General features: G+C 40.3%; 1 protein-coding gene across 4 annotated transcripts in view; it reads right to left on the reverse strand.

The window, feature by feature from the left end:
• Positions 1 to 8,292, reverse strand: part of accs (1-aminocyclopropane-1-carboxylate synthase homolog (Arabidopsis)(non-functional)) — a 55,219-nt gene extending 46,927 nt beyond the window's left edge. Inside the window, exons 1-4 of one of the 4 annotated variants that reach the window (XM_078220635.1) lie at positions 8,106 to 8,292; positions 7,636 to 7,870; positions 2,306 to 2,591; positions 1,283 to 1,963 (exon numbers count right to left, since the gene is read on the reverse strand). In XM_078220635.1, the coding sequence (XP_078076761.1) occupies positions 1,283 to 1,940 (658 nt within the window). In that variant the 5' untranslated portion in view covers positions 1,941 to 1,963; positions 2,306 to 2,591; positions 7,636 to 7,870; positions 8,106 to 8,292. The remainder of the gene's footprint in view (positions 1 to 1,282; positions 1,964 to 2,305; positions 2,592 to 7,635; positions 7,871 to 8,105) is intronic. The other 3 variants (XM_078220636.1, XM_078220638.1, XM_078220637.1) reach the window with 3 other exon arrangements.
• Between the last annotated feature and the right edge of the window lie 11,340 nt (positions 8,293 to 19,632).

Raw genomic sequence — 19,632 nt, forward strand, 5'->3', positions numbered from 1 at the left:
CAACCTCACTGCAAAAAAAACAGACAAAAAAACTTCCCGTTTTCTCGCCCGTTTTACATTTAGAATTGTTTCAAGAAAATTCCGCCCAACACCATTCCCTTTGTACTACACTGGAATGTCAAAGACTGTGTCGGTTCAGGTTCCTGGAGCAGAACCTGAACATACAATCTTCTGGCTCAGGAGCCCAGGAGACATTGTTAGTGCATGTGCTCTTCATCATCTTTGTTAGCAACAAGGAAACAATCTACAATTTTTATCTGACAATGACATGTGGGGTGTTAGCACCTTAGATTAAATAAATTGTCTACATGGGCATCTAAACCCATTGGGCAAAGGGGCCAGTGTGGGCAGATGTTTTCCAATAGAGACAAATGCAGCATGATGTATTTGGGCCAGGTGTGTATATATATAAACACTGGGGCTTGCAGTTCATAGCCGTTATCATGAGGCTATTATGATGGAAAAAGCTGTTTGGAATGTATTACACAAAACTAGAAGAACAATTCTGAATATGTATTAGGTCTCGATTCGGTTACATCCACAACATTATGCTCAGTTTGTTCCATCACATTGTTCCAAGGAAAATGAGGCCCTTTGAATTGATCTCAAGGACGTCACTTGACTCACATCAAGTGACAGTAAATCAAATATTTGCCAATTGGGTTACTGTAACATTTTAAGCAGCACTGGAATAAAAACTGAACAATATAGAAAGGTAGAAAAGGAAACAAAAAAGAGGAACAAAGGATGAAAACTAAAGAAGAGAATGTGGGAAATAAAAGAAGAAACACAAAACAAGTGAATAGGGCAGGAACAGACAGAATGTGAAGCAGAGGATGGAGGGACAGAGAAGGTAGGAGAAAAGAATGACAGTGAAAAAGGAAAGGAGATAGGTGAACTGAAATGAAGGAGGCATGTGGCAGACCATCTGATAAGGAGGAGATATGGAAAGGGGAAGCATCTGAGCCAATTGGGAGGAGGGGGGAAGCATATGAGTCATACTGGGAGGAAGCAGTGAGGCGAGGATAATATAAACCCAATGTGAGGGTGAGGAGCAGGGAATGAGCCAGACAGAGAAAAGAGGGCGAGAGACAGAAGGCGTGTGTGTTGGTGGAGAGGGCGGAGTACAACCAGTTAGAAGCAAGGAGTGATAGAGAAAGGGAGATAAAAGGAGAGTAAGATAGATAGAGAGTGAGATAGAGAGTGAGAAAAATACAGAAAGACTAAAGAAAGACAGAATGAGAGAGGGATGAGGGGACAAGGGTAGGTATTAAGTACCAACCTGTTGGAGAAATGGCATTCTCCGTAGGATTATCGAGCCGAGCTGTCGGTGACCCATCATGATGTCCTCCTTCCAACAGGCTCCCATCCATCCCATGATCATCCCCAGTTTGAAGTACAATGGAGGGGGGTGGTTCAGGTGTCTCGCTGCGCTCGTCTGAGTCCACTTCTTCACATTTAATGTCCATTAGTTCCTGAGGATGGTGTGAATGAGAAATACCATGTGGAGGAGAAGTAAGATGATGGTGGTGGTGATGATGAATGTACCCATCCCCTGCTGCCAGAACACCTGGTGGTATCTGCTGTGTTATCACAGTGTTACCCACAGTACTGTAACAAATATTTGGCCTGTTGGACAAGACTCTATCCATCACCTCAAAGAATTTCCAAGTCCTCCCTCCCCTACAGATCTTGTTGTTATCCTTAATTCTTCTGTATTCAAGTTTCATTTTTTTGATCTTCTCCCGGCACTGGTCTCCTGTCCTGTGGATACCCTTTTCCCTTAAGACTTCTGCAATCCTGTTGAAGACATGTTGGTTTCTCAGACAACTCTCCAATTCCATCTGAACGGACTCATCAGCCCAAAGCTGCAGCAGCTCCACCACCTCAGGATCTGACCAGTTACTCCCACGCTCATATTTCTTGCCTCGGAAATCCATCACATTTCATTAGGCTGAAAGACCTTAACAGCGAAACAGTATATTTTAAATATCTTGCTGCAATGTCATTTTACAATCCATCAGTAAGAAGTAATTAACATCCGAAAATATTTACATTCCCCATCAAGTCATGACAAACTTTATCATTGTAACATACTCATACTAACTGCACACAAAAAACAAAGCTCCATTCACCCAGATGATTTACATATGATTTCTAACAGTTTAGGAAAGTGTAACTTGTCTTCCATTTATATTTGAAGTTTGCTTTAAAAGTAAGACCATTATGATGCCAATACACTCTTAACCTGATATTACAGCTTCAAATAGAATTCCTACTTTCCTAATGATAAATTTTGATTTACCTCAGTGTTATGATAAAATACCATATAATCCCAAAGTCCTTTCTGCAGTCAAAAAAATGGAAGTGACACCTTAAGTGACAGTTCCACTAATAGCTTGAAGTAATTATTGTTTAGGCATCAATGTGGTCTGTACAAGATTTGTTTTGAGATAAGCCCAGGAGGGAATGGACCTGAATCATAATGGCAGCGGTCCTATCATCACCACGAAGAACAGAAGGAGATATCGGGATTAAGATGATATGTTGGATCCATAGCCTGGTTTTAAGAGTAAAGTGCCATGCAGAACCTAATCAAATCAAAACCGGTTTGGATGAAAACAATTCAAAATCAATGTCAAATTTCTGAGGAATTGCATGCGAAACAGTATTTCTTACAAAGGAACCTGGCCTTACTTCGAACAGGAAAATGAGACAATAAAATATATTTATTTATATCACCAACAGCGCGCTCAGTTTGAAAAATCCAAGAGTGATGGTACAGGAAAGCAGTAAGCTGATTGGTTGGTAAGAACTGATATTAGGGACCATCTTTAAATAACAGAAACTTAAACAACTAAACAAAGTAACAATTAGGGAACAAAGATAGGAGGATAAAGAATAAAGAAAAAGTGAATCTAAGAGCAGAACCAGATGGTTAAAAGACAATAAGAAAGAGTGGAGTGCAAGTTTGCATCTCCTAAGGTAATCTAAACTGTTTGGTGAGTACAGTTGGGTCGGTTTATTTATTTGTCACACGTAGGCTTACATTCACACTGCAATGAAGTTACTGTGAAAATCCCTCAGTCACCACACTCTGGCACCTGTTTGGGTACACTGAGGGAGAATTTAGCATGGCCAATGCACATCTTTGGACTGTGGGAAGAAACCGGAGCACCTGGAGGAAACCCACACAGACACAGGGAGAACGTGCAAACACAGACAGTGACCCAAGCCGGGAATCGAACCTGGGTCCCTGGTGGTGAGGCAGCAGTGCTAACCACTGTGCCGTCCTTTATTGTAGGTTACAATTGTTAAGGTATCATTGTGTGATTATAGAATGTATTTCTGAAGTGGGTGAAGTGGGGGTGGGGGGTGGTGAACAGCCAGTTGTTATGGTACACATTGGTACAAATGACATAGATAAAAAAAGGGATGAAGTCCTAAAAGCAGAATGTAGGGAGCTAGGAAGCAATTTGTAAAATAGGACTGCAAATGTAGTTATTTCAGGATTACTACCAGTGCCACGTGCTAGTCAGAGTAAAAACAGCAGGATATATAGGATGAATATATGGCTGAAAAGAGGGTGAAGGGAAGGGTTTCAGATACCTGGGGCATTGAGACCAGTTCTGGGAAGGTGGAACCTGGACAAGCTGGAAGGGTTAAAAGGACTAATGTTAAGGTTTTGCACCTGAACGCTCAAAACAACCAAAATAAAATGGATGAATTAGTTGTGCAGATAGATGATAAAGGGGTATGATATAGTCAGGATTACAGAGACATGACTCCAAAGTGACCAAGGATGGGAACTAAACATTGAGGGCTATTCAGTGTTTAGGTTGGACAGACAGAAAGGAAAATGTGGTGGAGTTGTATTGTTGATTAAAGAAGATATTCATACAATATTGAGGGAAGATATTCATACAATATTGAGGAAAGATATTAGAACAGACAATGTGGAATCTGCATGGATTGAGTTAAGAAACACGAAGCAGCAAAAAACATTCAAGTGGGTGGTATACTGACCACAAAACTGTAGTGGTAATGTTGGGAATAGCATTGGACAGGAAATCAGAGATGCATGTGATAAAGGGACACTTGTGATTATGGGTGACTTTAATCTGCATATTGATTGGGTGAGTCAAATTAGTCACAGTACAAAAGAGGAGAAATATCTGGAGTGTATGCGGGATGGTTTTCTGGACCAATATGTTGAGGAACCAACAAGGGAATAGGCCATCTTGGACTGGGTAATGTGCAATGAGAGGGGATCAGTTGGCAATCTGCTTGTGAGAGAACTCTTCAGAATGAGTGACCATAATATGATTATTATTTGAATGGCTGTAAATTGAGAGAGGTGGATACTTAGTGAGACCTTGGTGTCCTTGTGCATCAGTCACTGAATATAAGCACGCAGGTACATCAGGCAGTAAAGAAGGCAAATGGTATGTTGGCCTTTATAACAAATGGTATGTTGGCCTTGAGGATAGGAATAGGGAAATTTTACTGCAATTGTATATGACATTGGTGAGGCCACACCTGTAATATTGTGTGCAGTTTTGGTGCCCTTATCTGAGGAAGGATGTTCTTGCTATAGATAGAGTGCAGTGAAAGTTTACCAGGCTGATTCCTGCAATGGTAGGACTGTCATATGAGGAGAAACGAAGTTGGTTAGGATTATATTAATTGGAGTTTAGAAGAGTGAAAGGGGATAAAATTCTAACAGGTTTAGATTAGATTCAGAAAGAATGTTCCTGATGGTGGGAGAATTCAGAACTAGGGGTCACAGTTTGAGGATAAGGATTGAGGTGAGATGAAATTTCTTCACTCAGAGAGTGATGAATGTGTGGAATTCATTATCAGAGAAAGAAGTTGAGGCCAAAACATTGTGTGATTTCAAGGAGGAATTAGATGTAGCTCATGGGGCTACTTAGGGGTAAAGGGATCAAGGAATACGGGGGGGGGGGATCAGGGTACTGAATCTTTGGTGACCGGCCATGGTCATAATTAATGGTGGAGCAGGATCGAAGGGCCGAATGGTCTATTCCTGCTTTTGTTTTCGATGTATGTTTCCATGTATATTGGGATTTTTTTCTGGGATCACTCAGATCCCAGCATCAGATCCCATTTCCTCAGAAGGAAATACTTCAAGCTATACATCAAAGGTAAAGGAATACAACTATAGTTCAGATATTCCAGCCATGTTGAAATATAGCAAAATAAGTATAAATATATATTTGTTTAAAGTTTATTTATTATTAGTCACAAGTAAGGCTTACATTAACACTGCAATGAAGTTACTGTGAAATTCCCCTAGTCGTCACAGTCCAACGCCTGGTCGGGTCAATGCACCTAACCAGCATGTCTTTCAGACTGTGAATCTTAGAAACCCTACAGTGCAGAAAGAGGCCATTCGGCCCATCGAGTCTGCACCGACCACAATCCCACCCAGGCCCTACCCCCATATCCCTACATATTTACCCGCTAATCCCTCTAACCTACGCATCCCAAAACACTAAGGGCAATTTTAGCTTGGCCAATCAACCTAACCCGCACATCTTTGGACTGTGGGAGGAAACCGGAGCACCCGGAGGAAACCCATGCAGACACGAGGAGAATGTGCAAACTCCACACAGACAGTGATCCAAGCTGGGAATCGAACCCAGGTCCCTGGAGCTGTGAAGCAGCAGTGGTAACCAGCAGCTACCGTGCCGTGTGGGAGGAAACCGGAGCATCCGGAGGAAACCCACGCAGACAGGGGGAGAATGTGCAAACTCCACACAGACAGTGACCCAAGCCGGGAATTGAACCTGAGTCCCTAGTGCTAATCACTGTGCCACCATGGTATTGTGTAGTTACAGGTAAATGCTGTGTCCCCTGTGGGAATTCAAGGTAAATTTTTGATATGGATAAGAAATTGGCTGAAAGATGGAAAATAATGGGCACTTGTTATGCTGGAATGGGGGAGAAGCACTGAGTTGGATGCCTCAGCAAAACAATATTGGGATCATTATTGTTTCTACCTTTAATCAAGACATGGACTCAGAAATCAAATGCAAGTTGAGTTTGTATATAGTACTAAATTAGAAAGGGCAATTAAATAGAAGTTCAAAACTTAGATTGAGCTAGACAATTATGAAATTTAAGTAACTCTGATAAGTAGAGAACCTTGCATTTATATAGCGCCTTTTGTAACCACAAGACATCCCAAAACACTGTACAGCTACAAGGTACATTTGAAGTGCAGTCATTGCTGTAATGTAGGAAATGCAGCAGTCAGTATGCACGTAGCAAGCTCTGACAATCAGCAATGTAAAAATTATATATTTTTTGCTGTGTTGACTGAAGGAGAAATTGGCCAGGACACTAGGGACAATTCACCTACTCTTCTTCAAAATAGTGCCATGGGATCTTTTACGTCCGCCTGAGAGGACAGACAGGAACTTAGTTTAACTTTGCATCACATTCAACTGTGCAGCACTCCCTCAGTATTACACTGAGAGTGTCAGCCTTGATTTGTGCTCAAGTCCTGGGGTGGGACTTGAATCCACGATGTTATTAGATGAAATGCATATTAGAATGAAAACTGGGTAACACACATAGTCCATGAATGGCATTCAAATAACTAGGGACAAAGTTGAAAGTGACCCAGGAGTTTTCCGAAACCCAACACTCAATACATCCAACTAATACAGAATGTTGAATGTTTTAGCCAGAACAGCAGAATACAAAAAGTAATAAAAAGTTTATCTATTACAAGTAAGGCTTACATTAACACTGCAATGAAGTTACTGTGAAATTCCCCTGGTCAAGAGGAAGTTATGAGCAAACTATGTAGGTTCTGGTTAGAACACATCTTGAATACTTTGTTTAGTTCTAGTCACTGAGACACAAAGGAGATATTGAAACATGGGAAGCATTGCAAAGAGGTGGCCCAAGACCTGACGCCTAATCTTCAGGATTTAAACTGAGGAAAATAATCTAGCGATTTGTTTTTTTTTCCAGTAACGAAAGAAGGCATCTGAAAGGTGATATTGAAGAGGAATATAAGATTTAGAGAATTGAAATTTTAAGTCCAGAACATAAAAACACTGGATTAATTTTAGAACCAATTGGATGATGCAATGGGGGAGGGATGGATTTGCATTTTTCTCCTCCATATAGTCCCAAATCTTTTCTGTGGTCAAAGGAATGGAGGTGACTCCTTAAGTGGCAGTTCCACTCATAGCTTGAAACAGTCATTGTCAGGCAGACCTTCAGGCATCATTGTGATCTATACAGCTGCATAACCCACTTCCAGCACGGTCTACCATACCTGAAGGAAACAATTCCCCCATCCATCGAAACATATTTTATGCAATATTTCGGAATCTCATTTGCCCTTTGCTTCAGAACTCCGAAGGATTTTGGTTCATCTACATCACCTGAAATAGTTATCATCAGATAAATCCAGCTGTCAAGACATTGTTGTGCTGCTCTCTCTTGCAACCCCCCAAAAAAGAAACCAACCATTTTTACATTCCACTAACTTAATGAAACCAAAATTGGATGGGCAAGGATTGTTCTTAATGTGATGGATTGAATGCGAGTTAATCATTTCAGCACATGTAGGCGTTTATGTATGGAAACTCTCACCATTGAGAAATACAGACTTAGTCAATGTGGGCTAGAGGGAGGGAGCACTGCTGTGGCTTTTCACAACGACTGGAGCTGGTTACTTCGGGGATGAATGAAGACTGTGGTGCGGGTGGAGCGGGGCTAACTGACATCTACTTGGCAATAAACCTTGTTAGTGACAAACGAAGTCCACAATAACAGTGCAACACTGTCTGCAGCCGGCAGCACTTCAGAAGAAAAAGTTTGGCAGAACCTGCAAGACAGGGGAAAGAAAGGAAATTGCCATCTTCAAACTGCCAAAAGTAAAAATGCTTTGTATATTTTTGGTTATTTTTTTATTTCCCCAATTCAGTTTTCTGCAGTATTGTATTTCGGAATTTTATCTGCCCTTTATTTCAGGACTTCCAAGTATCCTGTTTAGTTCACATCACCTGAAACAGTTGTCATCAGATAAATCCCCCCCCCCCCCAAGTACCAAATACACCGACCTCAGGTTCTATTTCCATTCCAGTTATCCCGGGTTTATTTCGCCCAATTCCGCCGACTTTTCCCCAATTGGTCAGATGGTTGTATTGGCCAATTTTAACTCATGGGATTGATGTGGCGCGATGCCCCTGCCGGTGCTACCTTTATTCCCATTTTAAACGCGGTCCGACCTGGCACAGCTCGGTCCGGACCCGGTTACAATGCCAAAATTCAACCAAGGATTGCACTAGACAAGTGATTTACATCCGGGTTGACGGCACATGCGTGCTGTCCTTATTCCGGGATAAATTTGGTCCGTGCCAGTCTTTGGTTGTTGTACAAGGAGAGCCACTGCAAACAGGAATAGAGAGATGTGTGTGCGGGAGAAATGCAGTGTGGAGCAGGCTAGCCGGCACGTAGGCACACAGCACGCCTCAGAGGCTGGGAGCCCTTCATCTGTCACACTTTGGCTCAATTTATACAAAACTGGTCAGATTTTTGAATCACTGAAGAAGTGAGACACACAACCTAATTGTCAACTTTTTAAAGTTTAAAAGCCATGCTGCTGCTTGGTCCTTCAAACCAAAAGTATAATTTTAAACGGAATTTCCCCCCTCCTTTCTTTGCCTTAGTTCAGCAAGTAACTCTGCCAGTTTATGTCTTGGCTCTCAACAGGCTTGTTAATTATGATCGCTGCCAAACCATTAAACAGTAGCTGACATTGGGTTGCTACCTGTTTGCTTTTGGGACGAGTCACTCCAGTTAATGTGTGGAGTGTTACAAAATTGGTGAAATATAAACAGGCCGCCCACAGTGTTTTATTAAAAAAATAAGAAACTGAGTGCAACTTAATCAGAGAGGAAAACAATTAAAGGCTCTCTTTATGAACATAGGTTTTAGTTATTTTATTATTGGCAATAAAGGACATGTCAGAACTGAAACTATGATCATATATTCTGCCCTACTTCTCTGTTCATTTTATCTGGATTTAAGAGTGGAAACTCTAGTCTGTAGCACATGTCCAGTAATGTGTTGCATATGTCAATCTGTCATACACTCCAAAAGTATAAATTCAGCGAGTAGAATGCTTTGATGTATTTTAAGGTGCTAAACAAATACTCATTTGCTGTTTCTTAAGTTCTGAACCAACAGCCAAGCTGAAAAGACAAAGCTGTGTGCTGGTATTCTCAAACGTCACCAGCACCAGTAGTTAAAGGTCGGACGAGATGAAGTACTTGCACCTCAATGTTCAATTTCATCTTTAATGATACATTTTTACAAGGTTGCTAAATGTGATACATCCCTCTCAGGATTCTCTTATGATCCAATTTTTAAGGCAATGCTGTACTTTGAGGTGTTTTCCAAATATGTGAGAATCTCTGAAGAAAATGAATAAATTTACAATGTTGCTACAGAAAAGAGGGAAAATTAACAGTGTGCTGAAAAACCAAATTCCATGTTACGTTCATAACTTTTTGGTTTTTTTCTGTATTTATCCGTCAAAATTCATTTTTTTAAAGGGAGTTAGATTGAGAAAACGCAGCCCTCTTTTCACAGGCAGTTGTAATTAGAATATGTCTCAAGCAATAATTAACAATTTATTTCTCTAGCTGTTAACTTGTACCAAAATAGTTGCCTTGAAAATTTATCTGACATTTGAGTTACTGGTAAATAAGCTGTTCTGCAAAAATTTTAGTTGAAGATTTTTCATAAAACAATTTGAATGATTTGTGGAGAAGTGCAACCCATTGGTCAATTCTTGCAACCACATGCAGACTCAAAACAGTTTTAATTCTGTTTACCATATCATCTCATTGTAACAGAGCGGTTACCTGGAAGCAAATGACATCTTAGAGAAAATGTTCCTTCTCCTGCAGAACAACTAGAGGAAGTCCACACATGAACTAAAGAACAAGGGAGCAAAGGTAGTAATTGCAGGCCTTCTTCCAAGGCTATAGGATTCTACAGAAAGGAACAACAGAATCAGTGGGCTCGAGGATCTTGGTAAGAGAAAGAGAGAGACTTACTTTGAAAGGCAAATGGATTTTTTTTTCAGTTACAGGGTAAACTTTCTCGGACGGATTTTCATCTTAACTTTCTAGGTGCACACATGTGGCCAACAATTTTGAGGTAGCCTTTGGTTTGGGGAGATTTAAACCAAGGGTAAAATAGCTAAACCAGAAAGTAGCACAAATAGACTTCCTAGATTTTTCAGAAGTAATGTACAAAATATAAATGGCACCCATGTTTAAATGAGAAGACTTAGAAATAAACTGCTGGGACTACAATCTCATGCAGCATTACAAAACACATATGTTATTGGTGTGACAGAGACAATGGTTTGATATAAATGACAGTTATATCCTGCAATATGGCATTTCGCACAATCTTAGGAATGGTAGAACATGCGAAAAAGTAGGAGGTATAGCATTATTTGTCAGCAATATTTTGCCTGCTATGCACAGAAATATTAATATATCAGTTGGAGCTTGAAACTGTTTGGAATCAATTACTCTAAATCTTAAGTTTACAACTTGCACTTGTTACGGACTCGCAGGAGAGACATCACAGATCATGAGGAACTTTGTTCACAACTTACTCAGTTTCCTAACCTGAGACCAATTTATATTATGGAAGACTTTCCTTGTGTTAAATCATCTGTCGATGAACCATCTAGTGTAGTGGGGAGAATGGCCGAGTATTTTGTGAACACCATCAGTGATTGTTTCCTTTCAGAGTATATTGATGAGGCTTTCAAGGATAGACAAATTCCAGATTTCTTTTAAGTATTGACCCAATGTTGAAACCACGTGTTGGGGAATATCTGCCAACTCTGATCAAAATGTAAGTAAATTTAATCTTATTGACCAATCTAAGGCTGCAGCCTTAATCTTGAACCAAGTAGACTAATCTAATTAAAAAGGCTAACATTATAAAAATGACAGAGACCTGACAAACGTTTACTGGGAAACCTTACTAGATTGGCCATCAATACCGATGATGAGTGAGTCTTATCTAAAACCATTTCAAGCAGATTAAACCAAGTATATACCAATGATTAAAAGGGAACATGTCAAAACCAAACACTTGACAAGGAATGTACAGAGGCAAATTCAATTGAACAGAAGGCATTTACTTAGCATTCACTCCAGGGGAACATGAAAAATATCACATGCAGTTAAGGAAGGCAACAAACAACCATGAAATTGGAGAAGAGCTCTCAGGGAAACAAGACGACGTGTAATTGTAGTAGTAATAGCAAAAGTTCTTTTATAAAGCAATGTCAGAAGTAAGAAAACCATAGGCAGAATCTCAGATTGTGACAGAGCTGCTGAATGACTACTTTTATCCTTCTTTACTCCTGTGGATGATGCTTATGTTTCCACTGAGGGTGATCAGTATTGAATAGCATTATTCATATTAAAATAGATAATGATGTCACTCCTAGATATACTAGGAAAGCACAAAATTGATAGGGCTGCTGACCCAGATAATATTCTTCCAAGGGTGATCAAAGAGATTGGATAGGTGCCCTCTGAGTCCCTTCCCATAGGCAGAAGGCAGGGAACTCTCAGCCAGTTAGTTTAACATCTATTATTGGTGAGATGCTGATGTCAATAATCAAAGAGGAAATAGCTAATCATTTAGGAAAGCTGAATGAAATCAAACCTAATCAACATGGTTTTAAGAAAGGAAAATCATGTTTTGACAAATTTACTCGAATTCTTTGAGGATGTAACAGGGAGAGTAGATAGAGGGGAACCTGTAGACATAGCGTATTCAAATTTCCAAAAGGCATTTGACAAGGTGCTGCATAAGAGGCTGGTGCATAATGTAAACGCCCATGGAATTGGAGGAAGTCTGTTTTCATGGATTGAAAACTGGCTGTCACATAGAAGACAGAGTTGGAATAAATGGGTCCTTTTCAGAGTGGAAATACGTAACTAGTAGAGTACCACAGGGATCAGTTCTTCACCTGCAATTGTTCACTAATTACATTCATGCCTGGAGGAAGGAACTGAATGTAATGTTTCCAAATTTGCCAATGGTACAAAGATAGTTGGAAGAGCATGTTTGATGAGGATATTGTGATACTGCAACGGGATATAGATAGATTGGGTGACTGGGCGAAACCTGACAGATGGTGTTCAGTTTGGGAAAGTGTGAAGTCACACACTTTGGTAGGAGGAATCAAAAGGCAGATTATTATTTAAATGGAGAGAGGTTGCAGGTGAGTGAAGTACAGAAGGATCTAGGCATTCCAATGCATGAATCACAAAAAGCTAGCAGGCAAGTCCAACAAGTAGTTCAGAAGGCAAACGGCATTTTGGTCTTTATTGCAAAGAGGTTGGAGTTAATAATAGGGAGGTTTTCTTGCAATTGCACATGGCATTAGTGAGGCCTCAACTGGAAGACTGCATACAGCTTTAGTCCCTTTATCTAAAAAAAGGATATAGTAACAATGGAGGCAGTCCAAAGGTGATTCACCAGGCTAATTCCTGGGATGAAATGATTGTCCTATCAAGAGAGTCAAAATAGTCTGGGTCTGTTTTCCTTGGAGTTTAGAAGAGTGAGGGATGAACTTATTCAAACATATAAGATCCTGAGGGGGGCATGACAGGGTAGATGGTGAGATGTTTTCACTCATGGGAGAGGCGAAGGAGAGAACATAGCTACAAGATAAAGGACTGGTCATTAAAAACTGAGGTGCGTAGAAATTTCTTCTCAGAGAGGGTGGTGAATCTCTGGAATTCCCTGGCCCAAAAGGTGGTGGAGGCTGGACCATTCGTAACATTTAAAGTGGAGGTGGATGAATATTTGATAGATCGAGGAATAGAGACCTATGGCGAAATGGCACAGAAAAGGAGTTGAGACTGGCGTAGATCAGCCATGATTATATTGAATGGTGGGGCAGGCTTGAAGGGCTTGGTGGCCTACTCCTGCTACTATTGTGTTCAATAGAATCAACAACAGTTTCCTTAGATTGCAAGTTGGCTCAAATGGTTCCTATTTTCAAAAAAGAAAACAAATCAGAACCAGGCCACTGCAGGCCTATCAGCCCTAATGCTCCCGGGTTAGGAGCCCAGAGTCATAACGTTTCCCTGCTCTGCACATCTGACCCAGGAGAAGTTGGGATTTTCATTCCAGAGTGGAGGAGTTCTCTGGGAGTCGGGCTGGGTGACACTGGAATGATTGTGGAGGCAGCGGAGGTGGGCTGAGCAGAAGGTCTGCCTCTATGCACCGGCACTTTGTCCAAGATTTCATGGTTCTCCCAGCCATGTTGAAGCACTTTCGCTGGAAATTACCAGGGGCTTCCGGTCGTAGTGGTTTTTTTACTTGCTCAACCAGTTCATTTAAAGCTTTTGAGTCAGGGACATCCGGATGTGTCAGAATGTTTATAACACTGAAAGCCGGGGTCCCGCATGCTGGTAGCAATATCACTTTTTCCTTTTTGTCTCCTTCAATGGTGTTAGCACGGAAGAAGTAATGCATGCACTCAGTATATTGGGCCCAGTCTTCCCCACTGGTGTCATAGGGCTCAAGTTTCCTGAAAAGAGGTATATTGGCTTTTTCTTTTCAGAGGAATTCTTGACGTTCAGACGTTCTCCGGAGGAAAAGATGGAGGAAAATAAATAATTTTCCTCCTCGTCGCAAACATAGTAACTCAGCCAAATGCCAGTTTCCTGTCACCAACACCCTTTATTGTGCACCAAAGGAAAAGGCCGCTTCCATGGTTTGCAGTCAACTAGTCTTCACCTTGGGTGGGATCTACAACCCCAGTGCAGGTAAAGTTTCAAGCTTAAAAACACCTGTTGGCTGCTTCCAGTTGAGTGAGCCTCCACTCACTCAACAAGGCAACTTGTATTCCACGAAGCCTACGGGTAGATCTATTGATGATCCTTCTGTGGCCTTCGTGGTCATCATAGTAGCTAGGCTGCCAAAATCCCAAAGGGAAACTTGAATTACCTGCCAGAACTATTTTGTAATTTGTGTATTATGAGGAGTTTTCTGAAGTCAAGATAAGTAACTCTCAGATTGCAATGTTTTCATACATTAAAATTAAACATTTATTAGAATAAAGGAAAAAGAAAATAACACTTAAAGCAGCACTTTTGAAACATTTCTAAAAAGATTTTGTCTTAAATGAGCTCAGAGCTAAATCTCATTTTGATGACAACAGACCTCATTTTTTAAAAAAACTGTAACAAATCGGTGCTGGGGCCTCAATTGTTTACCATTTACATAGATGATCTGGAGGAGGGGACTGAATGTAGGGTATTCAAGTTTGCTGATGACACGAAGGTGAGTGGAAAGCGAATTGCGTGGAGGACGCGGAAAGTCTGCAGAGAGATTTGGATAGGCTGAGCGAGTGGGCGAGGATCTGGCAGATGGAATATAACGTTAGCAAATGTGAGGTTATCCACTTTGGAAGAAATAATAGTAAATTGGAATATTATTTAAATGGAGAAAAATTACATCGTGCGACTGTGCAGAGGGACCTGGGGGTTCTTGTGCACGAATCGCAAAAACTCAGTCTGCAGGTGCAGCAGGTGATCAAGAAGGCGAATGGAATGTTGGCCTTTATCGCGAGGGGGATAGAATATAAAAGCAGGGTGGTCTTGCTGCAACTGTACAAGGCACTGGTGAGGCCGCAACTGGAGTACTGTGTGCAGCTTTGGTCCCCTTATTTGCGAAAGGATATATTGGCCTTGGAGGGAGTGCAGAGAAGGTTCACCAGGTTGATACCGGAGATGAGGGGTGTAGCTTATGAGGAGAGATTAAACAGATTGGGTCTGTACTCGTTGGAGTTTAGAAGGATGAGGGGTGATCTTATAGAGACATATAAGATAATGAAGGGGCTGGATAGGGTAGAGGTGGAGAGATTCTTTCCACTTAGAAGGGAAACCAGAACTAGAGGGCACAGCCTCAAAATAAGGGGGGGGGGGGTGGTTCAGAACAGAGTTGAGGGGGAACTTCTTCTCTCAGAGGGTAGTGAATCTCTTGAATTTTCTGCCCATTGAAGTGGTGGAGGCTTCCTCGTTGAATATGTTTAAATCACGGGTAGATAGTTTTCTGATCGATAAGGGAATTAGGGGATATGGGGAGCAGGTGGGTAAGTGGAACTGATTCGCTTCAGATCAGCCATGATCTTGTTGAATGGCGGGGCAGGCTCGAAGGGCCAGATGGCCTACTCCTGCTCCTATTTCTTATGTTCTTATGTTCTTAAATTCCAGTAATATTACCACACAATGCCCTGCTGCTGTTAGGGTGCTCTCTAAGGGTGGCAGAAAACTATGGTACACACACACGCATTGTCTTGTTCAAGATCTCGCAGCCATCACTACAATACAGTCTTCGATATTTCCTTAAAACAGTTATTCCCTTTGATCTTACATTCTATCATTTTCTGCAATTTTTTAGAAGTTCCTTTTCCCAGAATTGACTAACCCTTTGTTTACTTTATGTTACTTTATTTTAAAAGTAAACATACACCATTTTGCCTCATCAATTTACCATCTTCCAATCGTAAACGTTCTAACTTTAAACCACTTATTTTGTTTGCCTTATGTAAATTCCTATTCCAGCTTTCCTGGCTCTCTGTTCATTCACGTTTCAAACATGCCGTCAAACCTCCTTAGTTGATATTTGACCATTGCAGTCGCTCTAGCGCCAATTCAATTAAACCAGTCACACTCATACAATTTTGTTTCCCAGTATAGGTCCTTGTGGCAAGGATATTGCAAAAAACAAATATTAAGGCTCTCATTTTCCTGACACTATAACCTAATTATGCAGTAGTCACTTGTTCTTAAATGCTCTTCTAACCTTATATTTCCTACTTGCTCTACTGCATTTCCTAGAACTAGTTTTGTAGTCTATAATATACACCCAAAGATTCATTTTTTTATTCCTTAGCTCAAAACAAAAAGATCCAGATGTTGCACTGTTACACAGATCATTCCTATTTGTAGTGCTGTTAGGAATCTTTGGTCAATACTGCCGTTTTCTCTTCCCCCCTCACATTATTTCTTTTGAATACATTGTGTCCAAGAACATTCAGTTCTTAATCCTAATTTAAGTCATGTATCTGAAGTATCTATTTTAAAAGTTGACATTTCAAACCTGAAACCTTTATCACCCAGAACAAAGCCACAAAGTACGTGGAAACACCACCATCTGCAAGATCACAACTTACACAGCACCCTGATTAAAAAATATATCACTGTTCTTTGGTGAAAGTTTTGGAACTCCCTACCTAATAGCACTGTGGGATATACACCACACAGACTGCAGAAGTTCAAGACGTCGGCTCAACCAGAACCTTCTGAAGGGAAATTAGTTATTTGTAATAAATGTTGACCTTGCAAGTGATGCTCACATCCCATGAAGGAGGAAAATAATTCTACACTTGTGAAATGCTGACTCACAAAATTAATGTTTGCATGGTTCTAGTAATGGGAGGATTATTCTAATAATAAATAGTGGTTTGGAATTTAGAAATTTCCATTTCATAGCCAGAAGTATGCAGGGAATCTGGGGAGACATGGAGAGTTTTAGGGAGTGCACTGTGCATGTGCTAATTAGTTCTGTCCAAAGATCTTATTTTTACATCATAGGATCCCAAGCTCTACATTAAAACAGGTCTTCTGCCCGAAGCAGGCAGCTGCTTCAGCCACCCTGAGGTATGCCTCTATAAAAGTGGAAGAAGACAGTGTTATGGTTCAGGTCAGAAACTCCAAAGTGTTCTATGGAGCCTGCCTGGATCATAAGTTTTGTATCCTGAATTTGGTTAGGAAAAATATGATATATTTTATCTCAGGTATGATTCACATGACCCACTAGGGAGCTTTTATCAAACAAAGTTTATTTAAGAATATAGTTAACATGTATTGTAAGAAAATTAGCAATAGCTTTTATCAATTACAAACAAGAAACAGAACAACCACTATAATGTATAATCCTTAACAAACATATATAATGTGTTCCAATCAAACCAATCCCATAGACAAAAGACACTTTTCACAGGTTTAATACAGCAAAGACAAATGCTGATGTGATACTGGACTTGAGTCCTTTGGATGAATGCTGTGGGTCTCCTGACACTCAGACCAGCTTGAAGTCAGAACAACAGGGAGCGACTCTAGTCAAATCACCAACAGCAGATTCTCTCCTTCAGAAAGGCAAGATCTTGCTTTCAGATAACCAGCAGAATTTCCAAACAAAACAGGGAGAGAGAGAGAACCACTTTTTTTCAGCCTGCTGTCCCTTCTAAAACTCAACTCTAACTGTAGCCAAACAGAAAATGAAACCTTAAACTCACTAGAAAGGAAAACAAAACTGTCCAAACACACATGACATTCCTCCTAACGATGCAGGGCCATAAAATAACCCAGAGTAAAAATAAACAAACTCCCATTTAAGCTATTGAAGTAGCAATAAAACAAGCCCTCATAGACAACTCAGTAGCAATGAAACCAAACTGAAAAAGGTTTGCTTACAACTCCAGAGAACAAGATTTAAAAAAAATCCTTTCTTAAAGTACACTGACGTCACAACAGAGTCCAGGCATTGATGGGGTCGTAAGCCTACTGACTCAATTTTGAGGCCATTCGCAACTTGTTAACATTAACTTTGTCAAGTTAAAATTGATCCTAAAACTTTATTAAGTTTTAAGAAAAGAAAACCATACACAAAGACACAATCATGTTTCACAACGTTTGAACCTTTTGCCATATAAAGGATTTGAAAATGAATTAGATGAATACAGTGTGTTATAAACTAACACAGTTTTCACAGGTTTAAAATGCTCCTTAAAACCATAAGATATGACCATGAAGAAGGAGAATTTTATTTACTAATCAAACAATTATTGAAGATGTGCTGGTATGACCCTCTTTTAATCTTGACAAAATCACTTATATCATTCTCAACTTTTAAAGCTGCAGTATGTTCCCAATAAAGATTTCATATCACTCTAAAATCATTGCCATCAGGACTGTAACATGCTCATCGGTTTTTCATGTTTCACTTCATCAAATGCCTTTCTAAAATCAATAGTACACAGGAACACATCTTTATTCATCCCTATGGCTCTTTCTGATAGCATGTGTACCATAAAGATAACATTTCTCACTATTCTATCTTTTACAAAATCACATTGAAGAGCTGAAATTTCTGGTTTTATCTAGCTCCTGGCCAAATTCATCAATATTTGAAGAAAGATCTTAATCAATCTGAGTTATCAGACTGATAGTGTAATGGAGCTCATATTCAATCGCTCTGTGCTTTTTAGGGAGCATAATAAACATTGATTTACTCAAGTCTTCTGGTATTTCTCCTGTGTCATAAATGTCATTAAAGATCCCTCAACCCATCACTGTCAAAATGCTTGCTTCAAAACCATACTATATCAAATTAACAATTTAAGAATTGGTTCCAAGATTGAATGCTGAAACAATTTACTGTATACTGCTTCTGTTACCATTTTACCATTTCTATTGGCACCAGATAGATCAACTTTCCATATCAGCACCTTAAATGTGGAATCATTCCTGTGTTTACAAGAATCCCTAAAACAAATATATTTTGACACTTCCAAGCTTGCACAAACCAACAAGCCCTGAAAATGGTTGCGTTGACTTTCTACCACATTCTCTGAAGGGGAGACGGTGGCATAGTATTTTGATTTAATATGATTTATTATTATCACATGTATTAACATACAGTGAAAAATATTGTTTCTTGCATGCTATACAGACAAAGCATACCGGTCATAGAGAAGGAAACGAGAGAGTGCAGTATGTAGTGTTACAGTCATAGCTAGGGTGTAGAGAAAGATCAACTTAACGCAAGGTAAGTCCATTCCAAAGTCTGACAGCAGCAGGGAAGAAGCTGTTCTTGAGTCGGTTGGTACATGATGTCAGACTTTTGTATCTTTTTCCCGACGGAAGAAGGTGGAAGAGAGAATGTCCGGGGTGCGTGGGGTCCTTAATTATACTGGCTGCTTTGCCGAGGTAGCAGGAAGTATAGACAGATTCAATGGTTTGGGAGGCTGGTTTGCGTGATGGATTGGGCTACATTCACGACATTTTGTAGTTCCTTACGGTCTTGGGCAGAGCAGGAGCCATACCAAGCTGTGATACAACCAGAAAGAATGCTTTCTATGGTGCATCTGTAAAAGTTGGTGGGAGTTGCAGCTGACATGTCAAATTTCCTTCGTCTTCTGAGAAAGTAGAGGCATTGGTGGGCTTTCTTAACTTTAGTGTCTATCACTGGAATAGTAATCCAGTGGCCCAGGCTAATGCCCTGGGGACAAGGGTTCAAATCCCACCACAGCAGCTGGTGGAATTTAAGTTCAATTAATAAATCTGGAATTGAAAAGCGTGTCTCAGTAAGGGTGACCAAGAAACCATTGGCGATTGTTGTAAGCAGCCATCTGGTTCACTAATGCCCTTTAGGGAAGGAAATCTGTCACCCTTACCTGGTTTGGCCTACATGCGACTCCAGATCCACAGTTATGTGGTTGACTTGTAATTGCCCTCTGAAATG

This window comes from Mustelus asterias, chromosome 9 (genome assembly GCF_964213995.1).
Source record: "Mustelus asterias chromosome 9, sMusAst1.hap1.1, whole genome shotgun sequence".
Taxonomy (NCBI): domain Eukaryota; kingdom Metazoa; phylum Chordata; class Chondrichthyes; order Carcharhiniformes; family Triakidae; genus Mustelus; species Mustelus asterias.